The 16,052-nt window shown below is 34.2% G+C and overlaps 1 protein-coding gene across 3 annotated transcripts in view; it reads right to left on the bottom strand.

Moving 5' to 3' along the window:
* Nost (Nostrin) overlaps positions 1 to 16,052 on the bottom strand; it is a 123,530-nt gene that overhangs the window by 49,732 nt on the left and 57,746 nt on the right. For all 3 annotated transcript variants that reach the window (XR_016142113.1, XR_016142112.1, XM_089093271.1), the window contains exons 5-7: positions 13,721 to 13,885; positions 11,695 to 11,847; positions 3,114 to 3,266 (exon numbers count right to left, since the gene is read on the bottom strand). Coding sequence is in view for 1 of the 3 variants with exons in the window: in XM_089093271.1 (XP_088949397.1) it covers positions 3,114 to 3,266; positions 11,695 to 11,847; positions 13,721 to 13,885 (471 nt within the window). In the remaining 2 variants the exon portion in view is untranslated. The remainder of the gene's footprint in view (positions 1 to 3,113; positions 3,267 to 11,694; positions 11,848 to 13,720; positions 13,886 to 16,052) is intronic.

The raw sequence follows: 16,052 nt of genomic DNA, 5'->3' as shown, positions 1-16,052 counted from the left end.
TATTGACTCGAAATAATTCAAAACAAACAAAATTAATTACTTTTAATTCTGATCCTTGTCAATAATTGAAACAAAAAAGAAAAGTCAGTTTTGTTTTACAGATCCCTTCATGACACCATAGAAATAACATATGCCCCAAAACAAATTCTTTGCACGACTTTTACCTAGAACACAAAAAATAAAAGAGAAAGGCTATTTTGGTTTTGGATGCAGGTGCCAAAGTAGCCTTTGCGAAGAACGGGGGTATATCTGTCCCCCCCCCCCTCTCGAAATAAATTTCTTAGGACACCTATGTGCACACGAAATAAAAACAATTTTCATGACTTTTCTCTTTTCTTTTTTTTTTCTTTTTTTATTCATTTTTTCCCGCCTCCTCTTCTCTCAGTGGTGCTAATTTCTTTCAAACAGGTCGTGGTAACGAACTGTAAGTAAGGAGCGACCCGGCTCAATGGTAACCGAAACTGTTGAAAACGGAATTTTGATACCAATAGGTATTTCAAGAGAATCATATTTCATCGCTTGCTTCAAATATACAAGTTTTATGAAATGTAATCCAATCCACAGAAAGTAAGTCGCCTGAGACAATTTGCTTGAATTCTGAAAAAAGGGGGAAAGACCCAGAAAGAGTTACTGAACCTCAATGAAAATAACATCATCATATTCGGGATATTTGAGAACCCTACTGCGGAGGTTTCAAGCTCCTATCTACAAAAATGTGGAATTTTGCATTTTTTGCCAGATGAAAGATCACGGATGCGTGTTTATTTGTTTGTTTGTTTGTTTTTTTTGTTTTTTTTTCTTTTCCCCAGGGGTGATCATATCGACCCAGTGGTCCTAGAATATCGTGGGAGGACTCATTCGAACGGAAATTAAAAGTTCTAGTGCCCTTTTTAAGTGACCAAAAAAATTAAGGGCAACTAGGCCCCCTCCCACGCTCATTATTTTCTCAGAGTCAGCCCATCAAAATTTTAAAATAGCCATTTTGTTAAACATCGTTAAAAAAAGAATAACTATGTATTTTACGATGATTTTATCCCCCGAAGTCTCCGGGGGGAGGGCTGAAAGTTTCGAACGTGATCCAATATTAGCATATAGTATTGGTTATTGGGAAGTACAAAGACGTTTTCAGAGGGGATTTTTTCTGGTAGTGGGGGGGGGGCGTGGGTTATGTGGGAGGATCTTACCATGAAGGAAGTTTTCATGGGAGAAGAGACATTGCTATGAAGAGGGCGCCGGATTTCCCAGCATTATTTAAATAAAGATCAGAAATTATATATATAAAAAAACAAGTTTTCCAACTGAAAATAAGGAGTAACATCAAAACTTAAAACGGACAGAAAATATTTCGTGTATGATTGGGTTCACCCCCTAGTCAATACCTCGCTCTTTAAGCCAAAGATTTTTTAGTAATTTCATAAGAGCTATTTATTCTAAATAACGGCCTTTGTGATTAAGGGGTCATTTTTAAAGAATTGGACCAAAATTCAAATTTTAGCTTAAAGAACGAGGTATTGACAAGGGGGCGAGCCCCCTAATATACGTATTAAAAATATATGAATATAGAAATTCGTTACGTAAGTTAATTCGTAAGTAGTGTATATTTATTATTAATAAAAACGTTCGTAAATAAAATTAAACAAGTTTCGAGAAAGCCATTTAACCAAATAAAAGTAAAATTAATATGAAAATTTTGTTTTAATTATTCATGTACGGGGAGCCAAAATCAAAACCTTCATTAATTAAAAAACGTTCAAAAATTAAGTAAAAAAAAAAAAGTTTTTTTTTAACTGAAAGTAAGGAATGAAGTTAAAACTTAAAACGAACAGAAATTATTCGGTATATGAAAGGAGCTGTCCCCTCCTCAACCAATCGCCCTTTACGCTAAAGTTTGACTTCCTCACAACTCTTATTTTTTTAAACAATAAAAAACTGTAGCATAAACACCGAGGCGTTGAGGAGGGGACAGCCCCTTCCATATACGGAATAAATTCTGTTCGTTGTAGGTTTTAACGTCGTTCCTTACTTTCAGTTAAAAAAATTTGTTTTTTTTTATTTAATTCATTCTAGATCGAATATTTCTCTCTGCAATTGTTGTAAACTCGTAAAAACAAAACTAGCAAAGCATCAGACGGTGAAAAGAAAGTGAAAATGAATCGAGTAGAAAGCAGCAAACATATTACGGATGCAGCTTACATTTCACATATGCAGCTTACATTTTGCAGCTTTACAGATGAAGAAAGCAACTTACATTTTACATATGTAGCTCAAATTTTACAGATGCAGCTTATATTTGCAGCTTTACAGATGAAGAAAACGCGTTACATTTAACAGATGCAGCTTACACTTTGCAGCTTTACAGATGAAGAAAGCAGCTTATATTTTACAAATGCAGCTAAAATTTTAAAGGTGCAGCTTATATTTAACAGATGTAGCTTACATTATTCATCTATACATATGAAGAAAGCAGTTTACATTTTACAGTTGCAGCTTACATTTTGCAGCTTTACATATGAAGAAAGCAGCTTACATTTGACAGATGCAGCTTGCACTTTGCAGCTTTACAGATGAAGAAAGCTGCTTACATTTTACATATGTAGCTTAAATTTTCCAGATGCAGCTTTACAGATGAAGAAAGCGGCTTACATTTAACAGATACAGCTTACAATTTGCAGCTTAGAGATGAAAAAAGCAGCTTACTTTTTACAGATGCAGCTTTACAGATGAAGAAAGCAGCTTATATTTTACAAATGCGGCTAAAATTTTACAGGTGCAACTTATATTTTGCAGCTTTATAGATGAAGAAAGCCGCTTACATTTAACACATGTGAAATTTTGCAGCTTTACAAATGAGCAAAGTAGCTTACATTTTACAGAATCAGCTTACGTTTTGCCGCTTTACAGATGAAAAAAGCAGCTTACATTTTACATTCAAAAGTTGTTGCCTTAAAAAAGTTACCAAAGGACACTCATAACTACTACTCCAAAAGCTAAATTATAGTTTATTTGGGGCTTGAAGGGGAGGAAAGGGGCTGCAAATTAGTTCTTCCAATTTAAAATCATTGCAACACGGCCGTGCATATGCTTTTCAAGGTTTTAAACGGTCAGCAACTCACCTTTAAGACGGATTGAATGAGTCCTTGTTTGTCTTTATGAACTTCCAAATATTTCACAAATGGACTTTCAGTTTTTGGTTTATTTTCTATGTCTGCAACTGCATTGGATACTTTGACCTTTGTTGCTTCTAAGAAAGCCAGCATTGATCGTAGCTGCAAAAGATAAATGGATAAAAATAAATATTTGCATTAGAAACTCATACAGTCACTGGTAACACCGAAAACCCTATCGAGGTTTCTATCCAGTCAAGTTAGAGCCTTCAGGCTCGTGCCTCCTCCAGATGTCCCGATGGTCCCAATATTGGTTCATGTGACTCACCTGTTTCCTGGGTTTTGACAAATTCATCACTCCCCCAAAAAATATATAAAATAAAGACCCGTGTATTTGTCTCTTTGATCTCACCCTTATACACCTCTCTTAACTCCAGTGGCAATAATCGAGAACCGCTCTCGGCAAAATTCAATATTTGAAGATTTTCAACTGGCTAGATTGAAACCCTCTGGGGGCATCCATTAAATGCCAAACATCGTTCGTAAACATATAATTTGAATAGTTGTCGGCAAGATTTTCCACAGGGTACATTTGAATCTTCAATTTTTCAATAGCCAACACATTCACCAATTGATAAACTATTTCTCATGATTTTCTTTATGTTTCATGTTTTTCCCAAATTCTTAGGACTAATTTGAACAACTTGGAACTCTAAATACCCCAATGTTGGTTTCAAATCAGACTCCTTTAAACCTGGTTTGATTATTACGTTTTTAACTAATGATAAACCTATTCTGTCGAATATGGAATTCCATTCACAGATGTTTGCACTTGCTCACGATGAGGAAAGGAAAAAGGGATAAAGAAATAAATCCAATAAATAAATAAACAATAAATGAAAAGCAAAGAAATCTCTTTTAAACAAATATTAAATAATAAATCCAAATAAATAAAAAAAAACAAGTAAATCCCGTTTGCATCCCGTCCTCCTTTACGTAAGTTTTCCAAATACGTCCCGGTACATATTTTATTCTTTACAGAGAAATTCAGAAGCGTCGTTATTAAAATAAAATAAACAGTTCAAAGATGGTGCAGAATAGTATAGATTGAACGGAGAGACTTTTCCCAGTACTATGTGACCTCTTCCCAATCCCCACTGAAAATATATTAGCATGTATTTTCAAAGTTACTTGAATACTCAAAGTGCTACGATTTTGGCTTCAAATTGGACTATGTTTAACCTGGTTAAACTATTATGCTTCTCATGAATGATAATTTGTATCTATCTCATTTCTTAGGCTTCAAAATTTGACATCGCCCTTTACATTCTTTAAGGATTCATACTTACTTTGTACCTCCCATCTCGAATACGCTTATCCAGTTTGACGCCCTGGCCTCTCCAGGAAGGAGTCAGATAAAATTGAATTTGTATAAAAAGGAATCCTACGAATGATTTCTAAGAAACCATCCAAAAACAGATAGGTTAGAAACACTCGAGTATAGGAGACGTATGTCGTGACTCTGTCTCTTTAAAAATGCAACGACAAACCCTAACACGGAACCCATTTTTCCGAAGGCTTCTCCCACCCAGATTCCACCCTTCCTGGGCCCTTGTCTTTTGTTCGGCGCTGTCCCTCCATACATAAAAAAAACTTGTAAGTTGTCACCTTTATTACAGAAAAAATAAACAAAACGTGCCGCTTGTTTCTTTCTTTTATTAAATTAAAAAAACAAGTTTTTTAAACTGAAAGTAAGGAGCAACATTAAAACTTAAAACGAACAGAAATTATTCCGTATATGAAAGGGGCTGTCCCCTCCTCAACGCCTCGCTCTTTACGCTAAAGTTTTTATTGTTTATAATTTCTTAGACCACACTGCTTTTCCATTAAAAACAAAAAAAATTTTTTAAACACGAAAAACGGGTTTTAATTTTCTAACAAGCAGTGAACTGCTTGTTAGAAAATTAAAACCCGTTTTTCGTGTTTAAAAAATTTTTTTAGTTTTTCATTGTTTAACAAAAATAGAGTTGTGAGAAACTCAAAATTTAGCATAAAGTGCGAGGTGCTGAGGATGGGACATGCCCTTTTATATAAGGAATTATTTCTGCTCATTATAACTTTTACTTTTACTCCTTACTTTTAGTTATAAAAACTTGTTTTTCTTATTTAATTTCTGATCATTTTTTAGTTGATGCAGCTTTTATTCTGGATCGCCGCCATTGAATAAACAAACAAAATTTGGATGAAGATTTTACTTTTCTTTTGCTAAATGGCTGTTTCTAAATATGGCTCTGACGTAATTTACAAATTAACTTACGTAACGAACTTCTATATTCGTATATTTTGCTTCTGGCAAAAAATACAAAGTTGCAGATTTTTGCAGATATGAGCTTGAAACCTATGTAATAGGGTTTTCTGATACGCTGAATCTGACGGTGTGATTTTCATTAAAATTCTTTCACTTGTAGTGAATGTTTCCCCCCTCTTTAAAAAATCAGGTAAATTTTCTCAGGCTCGTAGCCTTTGATGAGTAGTACTAAACTTAATAAAATTTATAGATCTAGAATCAGCATTATAAGCCCATTCTTTTGATACATTTATTGACATCAAAATTCCGTTTTTAGAAGTTTCGATTACTATTGAGCCGTGTCGCTTGTTTTTTTTTATTGTTTTTTTTTTTACGTAAATGTTATTAAGCACATGAGGGGATTCTCCCATTAGTCAATATCAATCTCTGTACTTAAAAATTTAGAATTTTTGTTTAAATCATAAACACCTGAACCCAATAGACCGTTTAAATAGAATAGATAGCTCTTTTGAAAGCACTAAGAAAAAACTGTAGCGTAAAGAGGGAGCTATTGACTTGGGGGCAACCCCCCTCATATACGTAATCATTCCTGCTCGTTTTAATTTCTAATGTTACTTCTTACTTTCAGTTGAAAAAACTTGTTTTTTTTTAATTTAATTTCTGATCGTTTTTTAAATAATCCTTGGAAATCCGGCGCCCCCTTCATAAAAATGTCCCTTACCCCAAAGAAACATCCTCCACGGAAAAATTCTCCCGAGTAACCCCCGCCTCCAGCCCCCCCCCCCAACCACAAAAAAAAACATCCGGAAAAATTCTGTAAAAATCCCAAAAACCAAAAAAAAAATTAACCAAAGGGCAAATTTAATAAATTGCAGCCCTTCCCCTGGGAACTGTGGGGGATTAAGTCATCCAAAAAGACATATTTATTAGATTTTCGACTATGCTGAACAAAATGGCTATCTCAAAATTTTAATTGGACGACTTTGGGGAAAAAATGAGCGTGGGAGGGGGCCTAGTTGCCCTCCATTTTTTTTGGTCACTTCATACGGGCACTAGAACTTTTAATTTCCGTTCCAATGAGCCCTCCTACGATATTCTAGGACCACTGGGTCAATACGATTACCCCTGTGAAAAAAAAACAAACAAAAAAGAAATAAACACGCATCCGTGATCTTTCTTCTGGCAAAAAATGGAAAATTCCACATTTTCGTAGATAGGAGCTTGAAACCTCTACAGTAGGGTTCTCTGATACGCTGAATATGATGGTGTGATTTTCATTAAGGTTCTATAACTGTTAGGGGGTCTTTTCCTCCTTTTTTGAAAATAAGCCAAATTTTCTCAGGTGCGTAACTTTTGATGGGTAAGATTAAACTTGATGAAACTTATATATTTGAAATCACAATTAAAATCTTTGATGTATCTATTGGTATCAAAATTCCGTTTTTTAGACTTTTGGTTACCATTGAGCCGGGCCGCTCCTTACTTACAGTTCGTTACCACGAACTGTTTGATTATTTGGCTTGATCCACTATTTACACTACCAATTGTGTGACTTGATCCACTTTTACACTGAATTCTTTACTTATTAACAAAAAATTCCTTCTTGATAAAACTATCAATTCGAGGGATATATATTAGAATATTAATAGAGGGACAGTTAACAGAAAAAAAGGCAGTTTGTTTATAATTCACAACGACAACATTGTTTCCAAAATTTAAAGGTTAATAAAAGTGATGAAATTGAGTTAGAAAGATCAGCAACATGTTTAGCCAAAATTTAGAAATTCGTTGCTTTTAGCAATACAAAATGGAAAAGGATTATGTGTAAACAATCGCGGTATGTAAAATATAGAATATTTTGTATTTTTCAGAATTTTTTTTTATTCGATATTTTTTCTATCTTATAAGTCTTTTTTGTCGATTTGTACACAGCAACTGTTCAGGAGCTTCTTTCAGTTGAGCATAGAGAGAGGTAGAAATCTAAGCAGTTCAGGTTTAAGGATATTCAAATTTCCAATGTTTCAATTCCTAAGGAGACGTAATTTACCCCATATTTTGCTCCACCCCTTCCTAAAAGAATAAAAAATTATATCCACAATTATAATTTTTAAAACTTATAACAACAATTCATTAATATAGTCTGTATTTAATATATTATAGTATACATATTTAATATAACATAGTGTATATTTAGTATACAGGTATAGTATATTAGTATAATTAATATAACATAATAAATGATGTAAAAAAAATAGGTTCTACACCTTGTATTTTGCACAGCCTCTTTCTGAAATAATAAGGAATCCTGTTAATTCTAATTCGTACATAGAGGATAGGGGTAGTTACCCTCCTTCGACATTCCATAGCTTTAAAATCTGCCTTAGTCATGAAGGGAAAAGTTTGGCCCGAAACAAATTGCAAGAGAAAAGATTCGTTGACAACGCTGATTCCAAATATGCAAAATTTTGCTCATCTAGCTGTTTCACAAATATATTTATTTTTAGGCAGAGAATGATTTTGAGGGAGTGAGATTCGTGTTTCTATATAAAGGCGTATAACAACAAAATTGATGTCTAGAATAAGGTAACAGATCACGGTGATTATGAAAATCTTTTTTATTTGAACGTAAAATTAAAACTTCGGTTTTTTAAGGTTTACATATATTTTAAGGAGGTGAAATACGTGCTTCCATATAAAGGCGTACAACAACAAAATTGATGTCTAGAATAGGGTACTACATCACGGTGATTATGAAAATCCCCTTTATTTGAACGTAAAATTAGAATTTTCATTTGAGTATTCCATCAGTGTTAAACGACGCTGAATCTTAATGAAAACGGTCTTAAAATGTAGAATGACAACTATCACCCATTTTGATGGTTTAACTAACGATTAAAACATTGTCGACTTTTTCAGTTATATAATATGTAAATGTGATAAAAAACGAAAAACCAATAATCGTAGATCTTCGTTATCTTCCAGATCATCAACTCCTAGAAACTCAGTTGTAACACAGTTAGCATAACTTGTTATGCTAACTGTTATGCTAACGTAAAATTAAAACTTTCATTTAATTATTTCATCAGTGTTAAACCACGCTGAATCTTAATGAAAACGGTCTTAAAATGTAGAATGACAACTATCACCCATTTTGATGGTTTAACTAACGATTAAAACATTGTCGACATTTTCAGTTCTATAATATGTAAATGTGATAAAAAACGAAAAACTAATAATCGTAGATCTTCGTTATCTTCCAGATCATCAACTCCTAGAAACTCAGTTGTAACACAGTTAGCATAACTTGTTCCCTTGCAAGGTCCAAAGGCCCAGGTGCATTTCATGACATTTCTTTTGCAAGTACATCACGTATTTGAGCAGTCAGTTTTGCAGTTACAGCGAAAAACTGCAAGGAGAGACTTGGGGATAGCGGGGAGTTTACCAAAAATAGGGTTATATAATCCATTATGAATTACCCGACCGAACTGGCCAGGGTCGAGGTTACATCCCAGGGTTTTCCATGATTTAACTTGCAATTAAACTCGAAACGAGTAGAAGCTACAAGCATCACTGGCGGGAGGGAGAACTTTAGACTCAACATACGAATCAGATGCTGTAACTTTCTCGATGAATTTGAGATGATGCAACTGATTGAAGGTTTAAATTGAGCCGGAAAGCATCATTGCTTTCTCCCCAGCTGCTAAAATTTCCGTGCTTGGTGGATAGTTGGTCCATAAGAATTTTAGCGGATTCGTAAAACTCGTTGTTTTGTTATCAGAAGCTGTAGTCCCGCTGACTTCCTAATGCCATAGACACGAGAAGTTGAATCACACCCAAGGAAAGCGTGGACTAACAGGATTGTGCTGCATATACGAGATCCAAGTTTGACTTTTGTTGCATTTATATTGCAAATTATATTATTTGAGATTACAGCTCGGGGATCAGAGTAAAAGTGGATCGCTTGGCTACCTGTCTGTGCGTGACAACACAGGAGTATAAGGATATCTGTGTCGTCTCCAACCAGGACAGTAGGCATAAAAGAAGCAGATCGAACTGCGGTTAGAACAATGAGAGGATCAGCGCCTGGTATACCTGACGCCCAGCTTTGTTCAGGTACTCACTGGTCATGGCTATGATTGCTTGCTTATTCTTGAAATTGCTTAGGACCACTTCTTTCTTTGCAGAACAGACCATATTCCTGCTAAAACTGACATTCGGGTACGATTGTATCCCTTTCCGTCTCAAATGGGTGATGTCTTTGATTGAAGGTGCTTGGTCGTATCCGTCGAAAATCACCGACATCCTTTGCACCCCGTATTTCCATGCGACGGAGTCAACGTACTTCTGGCAGGAACTATCATAAGTTGATTTTTTTTTCCAAGGAATTCGCTGAAGCAGTGCCCCACTATCAAGAACTATATACTTGTCTCTGAAATCTTTGACGAGAGCTTCAGTTTTTTGCTGCTACTCTGCAACTAGACACCACATCACATCTGTGAGGGCAGGCTTATCGGCTAATCGTGGAGGTTTGTTTGCTTCAAAAAGCGACGGAGGTGATGAACATAATTCATGCTTAAAGCATGATTCCGAATCATCGTCGCTATTTCCAGAGATTGTAACCAGCCGCTGAAATATCAATGCTGGATCAACGGCAACTGACTGTCCATTTATAACTGGTGCAGCTTTACAACCAGAGATTTTTTCTTGAATGTCTACGTGTTGACGTTTTCCCCTGTCATGCCCTGTACATCCCCTGTCCATGACTTCTTGTCCGACGGATCTAGCTGTGTCGATGTTGACTTTTTCATCAGCCGTAACTCCTGACGTAATGTTTCGCAAGGTAGAGCCTTCTGTAAAAGGGGTATTCTCAGCAAGAAATTTCGCATTGCAATTTCGAAGAAAATTGTATTACCTTTACTCAACGCAGTATAAGAAATTCAAGAACAGTTAGTGAATTTTTTTAGTAAGTGGATCGGTAACTTGCTTTGACCCTGAAGTGATTATTTTGTTTAGTATAAAAGCACTTTCTTTTAATTTTTATACGTTAGTAACTCTACTGATGATGATGACCGACTGTGTCATCGAAATATTTAGAGTCTTTGTTTTATATTTTCGTTTCACTGTCTAATAAAAGGGCCTATCCCTATTTGGAATTCTTATTGATTTCGTCATAGAAAAGGCAGTGTGGTCATGGAGAAAATAGTAATGAAAGTTCTTATTTTAAATTCAAACAAAGAATCTAATTTTTAGTTTTACATTCGAATAAAGGTGATTTTCATAATCACCATGATATACTACCCTAGTCTAGACATCAATTTTGTTGTTGTACACCTTTATGTGAAACACAAATTTCACCCCCCCCCCCCACTCAAAATTAACCTCAACCTAAAAAAACAAATTTGTGAAACAGCTAGATGAGCAAACTTTGCATATTTGGAATCAGCGCATTTTTTGAATCGGGTAGTCAAAGAATCATTTCTCTTGCAATTTGTTTCCGGTTAGGCTCTTTTTTTTTACACACTTCCTGGACTATCTATATTTTCCTATAATATTCATACAATTCACTTTTTCTTTTTATGAACGTGCCCTCTCCCCACCCCAATGTCGTTACAATGCTTGGATAGAAGTTCGATTTATCAACAATAGTCCTCTCCCGAAAAAAAAAGAAAACAAAGAAAAGATAAATTATGCGAAAACCACACAACCAACTAAAATAACTCAAGAAGAAATAAGATTTCTAAGGGGAAAAAAATTTGAAAGTCAATACAAAGAGAGGAAAGACTAGTCACAACGTTTTCTAAGCGTTTCCATGTATCCTTATGAGGAGTATGAGGAACATGGAGGACCATGTCAAAGATCTCACCCTCTTCAGCTTTCTACATTCTTTATTCTCTATATTCTTTATTATCTTTATTCTATATTTATTTCTATGTTCTCTTATAGCAGAAACAGTTTTTTAGAGGCCCTATTAGGAAACCTTCCTAGCCTAGTGTTTAGCACGTTAGAGTTGAAAGCCCCTGGCCGTGAGGGCAAGAGTTGGAGATTTGGTGTCACAGGTTATTTGATTTGGAACGGGGATCAGTGGCATGACATTGTAAGCTCAGCCGGAGTTGACCCAGCTCTAATTGGGCATTTGGAGTAATATGGAGAGGGTAAAAATGAATGGTTTGCGAAAGTACGGGATGGCTGGTTTAGTCACAACGTTTGCTATTTAAGCAGGCGAGACTACAAATTTTTATTTGCCATCATGAATTAGATATAAAGATTAAGAAATTTACTTACATGTTTCAGTTTATCCGTTACTTCCTGTTGCGATTCGTCTGTTCCAAAATTAGGATTTTCCTGTAAGGCTCGGGACAAGTTTTCAACACCAGCTTTAGCTCGTTTTTCTCGCTCAATATCCCCACAGATGAGATTTAGACATTTCTCCAGGGTCTGAAAGAACTTGATAAGCTGACTAACTGTTGATTGAAGGTTTATTCTACAATGAGTTCCTTTTTTATTAAAATAAAATTAAGATTTTGGTGCTTTTAAACTCTTGGTGTGGCAGTTAAGTTTCCGGAGGTGGCACAGGATTAGCTTTGTAGCTCCGAAAACGTCAATCAAAACTGTGGATAAGACTTGAGGGAGAAGAGAGGCTATAACTCTTCACAGATTTCCCAGATAACGTCTGGAGAGCTATGATGGATGGATAGATAGATATTTATTTCGAGAAATTACTATCACAAGCCCTGAAGGGCCGAATTTGAATTTCTAAGTCTATAAAAAAAACAAATAAACAAGAAAATCATAAAAAAAGCACCACAACTAAAAAATTGGCAAAGAATGCAAAAAAATATCGGAATGCTATATGATTCCTTTGTCACTTATATTAAAAACAGCAAAATGGCAACTATTCAAAAAGATAAAAACTGATAAAACTAAAAAAATAAATATGTACATTAACAAATGTTTAAAAAACAACATAAAAAGGAGATAGGGAACAAAAAAAAAAGAATAACAAGAAAAACGAGCTGTTTCTTTTATCATGTAAGAGATAAGAAAAAATTTATGTACAAATTAGCAACTATTTATTATATCAGTAAAAAAAGGAATAAAAGATTTCTTATACCGTAAGGTAATACAAAGAATGGGAGATAAGGTGGGGATAGGCTGGGACACAGTTCGTGGAGGGCGATTTCTATCAGGTACATGGTATTTAGGGAAAAGGTTCGCAGTACGGGGTTTCAAAAGTGGAAATGATTAGGTAATCTAAATTATACCATCATTTAGGTAATCTAAATGACCAATTATTAAAGCTCCACTTAAATGTGCTCAAAATTTAATTAACTTTTCAAGTTAATATTAGTAACCGAAATGAAATACAATATTCTTAGATGACATAAGTTGTGATATAGCCAAACCACAAGTCGAAGTTTCTCACTTGATGACGACATATATCGTAAATACGCCATTTGAGAGGTGGAGGCAATAGACCTGCACTGATTTGCAAAACAATTCTAGGGAGACTTTTGGGAGAGGTTACTTTTCCACAAGACTCAACGATTTCATGTGATAGTATATGCCTTGGCCCTCCCCCCACCAATTTCTGTGAAATGATTTTCTTTGAGGACTATTTGATTTACATTTAGAATTAAAATAGCTGAAATCTCTCTCTCCCTCTCTTTATTTTGGTCTGCTCTCTGTACTTCTGTGTCTGTTCCAAATGCCAAATTAATGATAAATAACAGTACTGGACAGTAATTATTTTTATTCATTGTATAAATGAGGATAACAATAAATTCAACCCACAACGTCCTCATAATAAGTAGAAAGTTTTTTTTGTTCCATTTTGGAATAAAATGTTAGCAAATAATTAAATAATATCAACGATTCCTAGGCTTTGAAACGCATTTGGCAAGTTTCGTACATAAACTGCCATCTATTTTAATTTTTAAAAATTAAATCAAAGAGAGCTCTTTTGCAGTTTGGTAAAGAATCAATTAAATCTAAAGATGCATTAAAGCATAAAAAACAATTACAGACATTAAAGTAAAAGATGGAGGTTTGATTGGAAGTGAGAAAAGGGGGGTTGATTCCCTCCCTACCATCAGTTACCAACTTTTAACTTGAATCTCAAGCTCCAGAGAACATTTTTGCAATTTGGTCCAATAACTCAAAAAGTTGTGAAAATGCATTAAAAATTTTGAAATAGCAGGCATTAAAGTGAGGGGTTAGGGGGCTATTGACTCCTCATCACCTGTCAGTTACAACCAGTTATGCACGTGTTTTTATTATGTACATTCAGAACTTCATAAATTATTCTTACCTCTTTTCTTCTGTCTCGATTCATAACATTCGACATATGCTCGGCATAAAAATCAGGTAAAAGTTGTTCTGCTGTGTTTGATCCAGCACTCCGAAGGGATACAACGGTTTGCAAGTCGGAATCAATGCTACAACGTGCTATCGGAATATTTAATCTGTCAGCACTCTGGAAAAAAAATTGATAATTACCGAGTTGTTACGATAAACACGACAGAAACCACAACACTGCTATCCTCTGGCAAAACCTAGCATCTACAAAAAATTGGTAAGAGTCATCATCTTTTTCTTTATTTTTTTGATATTATTGAATATTATTTGTGAATATTTTCAAAATTCTATTTTTTTTATTATTAAAGTGAGTAAGAGCCATACAAATCTATTCTAAGATCTATACAAATCTATACAAAATCTGTCTGTCTATACTAATCAATACTAAGAGCCATATGTTTTTTCTATTATTAAATTTTATTTGTATAAATATTTTTTATTTTTATTTTTTTTTATTAAAGTAAGTTAATGCCATGAAAATCTATACTAAAACCTAGATTGATCCATACTAAATCTGTCTTTCTATACTTATCTATTCTATACTAACATCGCTACTTGTCTGTTATAGCGCCTATGTTAAGTTCTTCTTCCACTGAAGCACTGTAGAACCGGTTATTTCGTTAGTTTCTTTCAGCTAGCGTGAGACAAGACAAAGGATAGAAGGGAAATATATAATTTGGGGTATATATTTGCACATTTGGAGGGGGTGGGGGTCAAGTATTTGGACAGAGTGAAGTTAGAAAACCATTCTTACTTCATAATATGCAGAATAATTGTACCTAACCCATTTTACATGCAGACCCGCTATACTTTACCCTTATCCCCCCCTCCCCTAATGTGAAAATATATAGCCCAGATTTGTTTCTTAAGTATTGTATTCCATAAAATTTGGTCATATTTCATCAGGATTAGTTAGAGAACCAGGTTCTACTTAGGCGAAGAACTTAAAATAGGCGCTATGACAGATAAGTACCCTAAAATCATTACTAAAAGTCATCATTTTTTCTTATTGAATCTTATTAAAAAAAAATTATTTTTTATTTCAAATTTTTATTATTAAACTGAGTAAGAGCCATAAAAATCTATACTAAGATCTATTCTAATCTATACCAAATCTGTCTGCCTGTACTAATCAATTCTACAATAAAATCAATCCTAAGAGCCATAAACTTTCATTTTAATTCTATTGTTGAATTTTATTTGTAAATATCTTTTATTTTATAATTATTTATTGTTAAAAGCCATGACAAATCTATGCTATATCTTTTTTTCTGTACTAATCTATATCTGTACTAAAAATGTATATGTATCCTAAAGATCCGTACCAAGAGCTATAAAAGATAATATTGACTATAAACCGTTACAAAGATGTCTCGATTTGTCATGTTGAATCGTGTTCTACTGCGGTACTATTTTTTAATTCATGCTAATAACTTACTAGATTACTTCCTTTTGCTGATTTATTAAAATTTAATTACATTTTTGGACAATAAAAATTGCTTAAACGTAACTCGGAATATCTGTAAAATTAAAGATGCAATAAATTGTACTGAAGAAATTATAGTAAGGATTTGCAGCTGGTAACTTCAAAGGCAGAGTTTCCAGGTGGTTTATGTGACACTATGGGAGATGTTGACCTAAATATATGAGTACTATAAAAAAAATTCGGGGAAATCCAACTTTTAAAACCTCCATTATCTAAATCAATTCATTAAGAATCATATACAAAAAAGGGACGATATTTTTTTACTAGTTGATCAGAATACAGAACATTTTATATTATATCCGATATTTGGTATGATAAAAAGCGGAATTTTCCGTTCCGCATCGACATAATTAGCTTCAACTAAGGATCTGATAAGATACAAGTTTTGCTGCAGCAGTCGGATTTTCCGTCGCTCCATGAAGAATGTCTTGAACATCGGTTAATATATGGTTCACGTTTGTTCGAGATAATAGTTAAAAATTTGTTTCTCTGACCGGCAAAACTGTGATTAAATAAATAAAATTTCTTATTTATGACCTAGTAAAAATATCCTGTTTGCATTTTTTTAGAAGCGAATTTCGCCTTAACGCTGGGTTTCTTGTCGCTCCATGAGAAAGACCTTCAACGACAGTATATATTCAATTTGCTTCTGTTTCAGATAAGAATTGTTAAAAACTCGTCTCTCCAGCAATAAGAAGTGTGAATAATAAACAAAAGTTTCCCTTTCATCATGGCTGTAGCGGTAGCTGCAACCTAGTAAAGGAGGAACCACGACCCATAGTAACCAAAAATTCAAAAT

This window comes from Artemia sp. Qi Xiang Cuo, chromosome 8 (assembly GCF_049724085.1).
Source record: "Artemia sp. Qi Xiang Cuo chromosome 8, ASM4972408v1, whole genome shotgun sequence".
Taxonomy (NCBI): domain Eukaryota; kingdom Metazoa; phylum Arthropoda; class Branchiopoda; order Anostraca; family Artemiidae; genus Artemia; species Artemia sp. Qi Xiang Cuo.
The sequence above is the reverse complement of the archived record's forward strand: the minus strand, read 5'-3'. Positions and strand labels throughout refer to the sequence as shown.